We start from the raw sequence: 6,000 nt of genomic DNA, 5'->3' as shown, positions 1-6,000 counted from the left end.
AATAAATATACTTGATAAATATACCCAAATTAATATATAATTTGAGTCAGCACATCATAAAATCATAATAGCATACCAATAGCAAACAAAACAAATAGACAAAATCACATTCAAAAAGGCAAACAAAACTTCCTAGACTATTTTTCCACGCTGTTATCCTGTCTGTATTCATCTATATTTCAAAATCTTTGTAGTAATATTTACATCTCTCCAAACTATTTCCCCCTAAAAACAAACATTTCATTTTCCCATTGACTGAGATACGACATGAGGTCTGGTAATTTAATAAGAGAATGCCTTCATTCCTTTGCAATGCTCAACTGTTTTGTGTGTTACTTTTATGGTTGTGGGATCTGTGATATTAAAAGGAGGGGAAGAGGAATACTCTGTGGCCTGTGTGCTACTGAGGACTCTGTTGTGGGTTCTGAGAAGGCAAGGTAAATGGGAGGAGTTGTACTCCACAGGCCAGTGGATTGTAGCATTCATTGGTGTCATGGGTCCAAAACACACTGCTGAAATAATTCAGTTTGAGACCACTTTAACTGCCCTGGCTCAATGCTAGGGAATTCTGGGAACAGTAGTTTTGTGAAACATTTAGCTTTCTCTGGCAGAGAGCTCTGGTGCCACAATAATCTACAATTTCCAGGATGCCCTAGCACTGAGCCAGGATAGTTAAAGTAATTTCAAACTGGATTATTTCTGCAGTGTGTTTTGGACCATGGACCCAGGGTTTTCAGACTTGATGCCCTGGAACCTCTTAATTAGCAGGGCTATATATAACACCATCAACCACTCCCTTTGGACGCTTCTGTTCCCCCAAACTGATTTTTCTCAACAAAAACGCATTATTGCAAGCTATCCCTCTTGTAGTCCATAGCGTTTGGAAGTGGCTCAGTCTTGAGCTGGCAAGACTCATTAACTTTACAAAAGACCTGCACTTGGCAGTGATGAAAACTGGTAAAAATATTTTCAGCTCAAACAGAGCTGCCAGCAAGGCTGGACTCTGCATGATGTGTCATTCTGATGAGGGCCAGGACTTAAGTTGCAGATGAACCAATGACCCTCCTCCAGCAGTAACCTTTCCTTTTCAGGAATAAGAAGTTACTTTTTAAAATTGTAACCGTAGAGAACCAGCATGGCGTAGTGGTTTGAGTGTTGGAATACAAACACAATAAAATACAGTATAGGTAATGTTGCTGTCAATTAAGCCTTGTGAAATGAGTTTATATTTCATTTGTAATGTCCTACATTTTTCATGAATGCCCTACATTTTGTGGTGCCTTGTCCTCCTTTGCAGGGATGGCATCTGGTCACCCTGCCTACCGCACTAGTACTTGCTAGCCAGCCTGGTGTACCTGGTGTACTAGTACTTACTAGCCAACCTACCACACTAGTACTTACTAGCCAGCGGTCTGAGTGCTGGACTACAACTTTGGAGCTCAGGGTCCAATTCCCCACTGAAACATCATAACCCACTGGGTACTCTTGGGCAAGTCACACTCTCTCAGCCTCAGAGGGTGGCCAAGGCAAAAAAACCCTTTGAAGAAACCTGACAAGATAACCCTAGGAGAGGTTCGCCTTAGGTTGGCCATAAGTCAAAAAATGACTTGGAGGTACACAACAACAACAACAACAAGTCTTGAAAATAAGTGCCTGGCCTGAGAAAAATCCCAACAAGGGTGGAGAGTTTGGGTCCTGAATCAGGACAAGGAGAAAAGGGAGCTACAAACAGCAGGGCTAAAAGGAGAGGGTGCCCAGCCAGCAGAAAGGGATCTTTACAAAGAGGTGGGCATCCCGGCTGAGCATCCAGGTTGAGCCTCTTTGGAATGCGGCGCCGTCTCCTAGGAGACGAGGATGCAAAACACCGGCTGCGTCATAAAGGCTTTCCAACGCTGGTCCTTTCGGCGGTCCTTTTGTTCTTCTTAAAGGGACCGCTTTGCAAGGAGCGACTGGAAGCACCGCCTGATGGATCCCCAGAAGGAGGCAAGCGATGGAGGCCCAGATTCAGGTGTCACTAGAATCCGCGTCTCACGATACATCCACACTGCAGGAATAATCCGAATTGACCCCGCTTTAACTGCCCTGGGTCCTTGCTATGGAATTCTGGGAACTGCGCCACCAACTGCAGTTCCCAGAATTCCATAGTATGGACCCAGGGCAGTTAAAGTGGGATCAAATCGGGTTATTCCTGCAGTGTGGATGCAGCCTCTGAAAGCCACCAAACTATAAAGCCGGGTTGGGACAGGGTGATCAGGCATCCTCCTTTTCCAGGGCAGGTTTTACATCTCTGTCCAGGAGGCCCTGGTAACAGCATACAGTATTTGAGCATGACATATGAAGCCCATTGAATATAATATAATGAAATAAAAACAACGAAAGGCAGTATGTGTAATATAGCTGTAAATATACCGTGCGGAATGAGTTTATATTTATATTAGAGCCTTTAGCTTTTCGTTTGTCATGTCCTGCTTGGATTTTTTAAAATTGTCCTACAGTTTGCAGTGCCTTACCCTCCTTAGAGGTTAGGACATCTGGTCACCTTGGGTTGTTGAGGGTGGATTTAAGAGGTAAAGGGGGTGTCAGTGCTCTTCCTCTTAGACTGTAGGACCTGAGAGTATAAGGTGCATCTACACTGTAGAAAGAATGCAGTTCAATACTGATTTAAGTGCTGTATGGCTCAATCCTATGTAATCCCGGGATTTGTAGTTTTGCATGGTCTTCTCGGCCAAAGGTGCTGATGCCTCCTTGTTGTGTGCCTTCAGGTCATTTTTGAATTCTGGCAATCCTAAGGCCATCCTATCATGGGGTTTTCTTGGCAAGATTTGTTCAGAGGAATTTTTGCCATTGCCTTTCCCTGAGGCTGAGAGAGTTTGGCTTGACCAAGGTCACCCAGTTGGTTGCATGGCCAAGCTTGGACTCGAACCCTGGTCTCCGGAGTCATAGTCCAACACTATGGTGCCTCTCTCATTTAGTATTATGAATAGCTTAATTCTATTTTAATATTGGCCTGAATGTTTTTAGCTATACAGTGGTCCCTCCACATTCACGGCAGCCCTAAGAAAGTGGAAAAACTGCAAATAACAAAAACACTATGTTTTTTTTCTGAGATACCACCTCCCTAGAAATGTCTAGGTCCTCCAGTGCAATTCTGTGGTCAACATCTGTGAGACACTGACCATAGAATTGCACTAGAGGAGCCACAAATGCCTAGTGGGTTGTTCTCTCTAGGAATTTCTAGGTTCTTCAGTGCAGCGTTTGGTTACAGTTGATCATAGAGTTGCACTTGATGACACATATATTCCTAGAGAGGACATACTAATACAATCTGTGAATAATCAAATCCACAAAAAGTGAAATCCACAAATGTGGAGGGATGACTGTACTCTGCTTGCTTTAGTTTGTAATCTGAGCCTCAGTTTTAGGGGAGAAAGATAATGTATAAACCAAGACAATATAATAGGACAGGTTGAGTCTCCCTTACCCAGAATTCCAAAATCCAAAATATTCCCAAATCCAAAATTGTCCACAAGGGTGGCTGAGACACCAACACCTTTGCTTTCTGATTGTTCAGTGTGCACAAACTTTGTTTCATGAAATAGTTTAAAATATTGTCTATAAAATTACCTTCAGGCTATGTGTATAAGGTGTATACCTAGAGAGTACACTTCTCTAGGCATTTGTAGGTCCTCCAGCACAACTCTATGGGCAACTTGCAGCAGCTCTTGACCACAGACATGTGCTGGAGGACCTAGAGATATTCCTACAGCTGTTTTATCAAGTTTTTAAAAATAGTGTTTTTTCATTTGTGGGTTTTCCACTTTTCGTGAGGCCCCATGCCCCTAAGCCCAGTGAATGTGGAGAGCCCACTGTATTTACAATTTCTGAACAGTATTAAAATATTATACTTGTCAAGAGAGACTCCAGTGACACTGAAGCAATGAGTCCACTTCAGGTATTACTTTGAACTTTAAAGGAAGTGTTAAAGGGGCTAGAGAGATAGTGTGGTGTAGTGGTTTGAATGTTAGACACTGGGAGGCCACAGTTTGAATCCCTGCTCAACTGTATAAACCAGGGGTAGGCAACCTTTTTGAGCTGGGGGCCAGGTTGCTGTCCCTCAGACAACTGGGGGGCTGAAGCCAAAAAATAAATTATTAAATAATTTTTTTTAAAAAAAATTAATTAAATAAATAAACCGGGACAAATATAGGACAAAATTTTCAAACTGTGTACACTTTTTAAAAAAAAGTGGAGGACACGCGAAAAAATTTGCTGATTTTTTATAAAATGTTAATGTAAATGCATGTTTCTGAGGCTTCTATAGACAATTGCCCCTGCGCGTGAGAGGCCAAAGCCCCGGCGGCAATCGGCGGCAGGACTGGGCTGGGGCCGGTCCCAAGGCCTCGCTGGGCCGCATCCGGCCCGCGGGCTGCAGGTTGCCTACCCCTGGTATAAACTCACTAGATGACCTTGGTCAAGCCATACTCTCTCAGACTCAGAAGAAAGCAATGGCTAACTCCATCTGAATAAATCTAGCCAAGGAAACCCTAAGATAGGGTTGCCAACAAACACAAGACAAGGGCAAGATGCAACCACAACCCCAGATGCCAACTCTGTCCCCATGTCTAGTCTGGGAGCAATATTGCAGAGGTCAATAACATCACTCACAACAGCAGAAGTATATTTATTTGCTTCCTCTAATGTGATATATGTCATCCTATGCTAGCAGTGCCCCTCTGCACTCTACATTGGACAACTAGGATAGTCTCTACAAAAGAAGATAAATGGACACAAATCTAACATTAGAAATGACAATACCCAAAAACTACTGTAGTTGCAGAACATTTCAACCTTTCTAGGTGGAAAGGCCCTTTGAAAATTTAGGGCAAGGGACATGATTTGCATCTTTCTGGGTCCCTTTACAGTTCATCCCACTTCTCCAACTGTGTAAATATGCTTTATACCCAAGTATTTATGTGGATGTAAACCCACTCTGTACCACATCCAAAGAAGTAGGTTTACATCCACAAAAGCACATGCAAAAAACAAAAAAAACAAAAAACAAAAACAAAACCAACCCCAATTAGTGCAATTTATTTAGGTGCTGACACATTTCTTTTTTTCTCCTTCTCCTTCTCCTTCCTCCTTTTTGAATAACTTCACAAGATGCTTTGAACTCTCTTTCCCCAAAAAAGGTCCATCACCTTCTGAAGTTCAAACAAATGGCTGGAGTGGATTTGCTGCCCTGCTGACATCAGATATACAACTCTTCACAGTCTACCACTTTCATTATTTTCATTTCCTATTACAGTGGAGTTATATTACCAACTGAATTTCATGTTGATTTATTTTTGGTTGGTTGGTTGGTTAAGGAACAGCTGAACCTATGTAGATTGACTTGGAAGCAAATGAATTCAGTTGCAGTCTTAAGCACAATAAACATGAGCTGAAATAGGGACACTTTTCTGCAGAACATTCAGGGTTTTGCTTCTAGATCATAAGGTCTCAAGGGTTGCTTTAGGACATGCTAAAATCAAGTTATCTCCATCTGTTCATATCCAACAGACAATGAAGACATTGAAAAAGGACATTCACCTCCACCAACTAATAATCCATCAAGGTAAATAATAATAAATATAATTTTATGTTTTTTATTCTTCAATTGTGGTTTGTCACAATGTTGCTATGTATTGGAGTACAGAGGGTGAATGTTCTCTTAAAGCATGGCTAGACAGCCAATAAAATTATTTAGCAGCAGATTCAGGGCACATATTAGACAGTACTTTTTCCACTCTGTGAAACTTAATATATTAATTGCCCAAGATATGCAATGGAAAGGGTTATTTTTTTTTAATTTATTTAAAGTTTTTAAAAAAGAATGAGGCTATATATGCAAGTCGGGATTATAAAGGAATAATAGTATGCTATATAAAAATAGAAGATCATTATTCAACATGCTTTTGAATTGGGCAGTGGAGAACAGTTTTTTCCCATTGCAGTGGA

At 41.6% G+C, this 6,000-nt stretch overlaps 1 protein-coding gene across 2 annotated transcripts in view; it reads left to right on the top strand.

Moving 5' to 3' along the window:
• The first annotated feature begins 1,935 nt into the window (after window positions 1-1,935).
• Window positions 1,936-6,000, top strand: part of ERICH6 (glutamate rich 6) — a 48,655-nt gene continuing 44,590 nt past the window's right edge. For both annotated transcript variants that reach the window (XM_042460102.1, XM_042460100.1), the window contains exons 1-2: window positions 1,936-2,008; window positions 5,563-5,617. In XM_042460102.1, the coding sequence (XP_042316036.1) occupies window positions 1,966-2,008; window positions 5,563-5,617 (98 nt within the window). In that variant the 5' untranslated portion in view covers window positions 1,936-1,965. The remainder of the gene's footprint in view (window positions 2,009-5,562; window positions 5,618-6,000) is intronic.

This window comes from Sceloporus undulatus, chromosome 3, assembly GCF_019175285.1.
Source record: "Sceloporus undulatus isolate JIND9_A2432 ecotype Alabama chromosome 3, SceUnd_v1.1, whole genome shotgun sequence".
Classification (NCBI taxonomy): Eukaryota; Metazoa; Chordata; class Lepidosauria; order Squamata; family Phrynosomatidae; genus Sceloporus; species Sceloporus undulatus.
The sequence above is the reverse complement of the archived record's forward strand: the minus strand, read 5'-3'. Positions and strand labels throughout refer to the sequence as shown.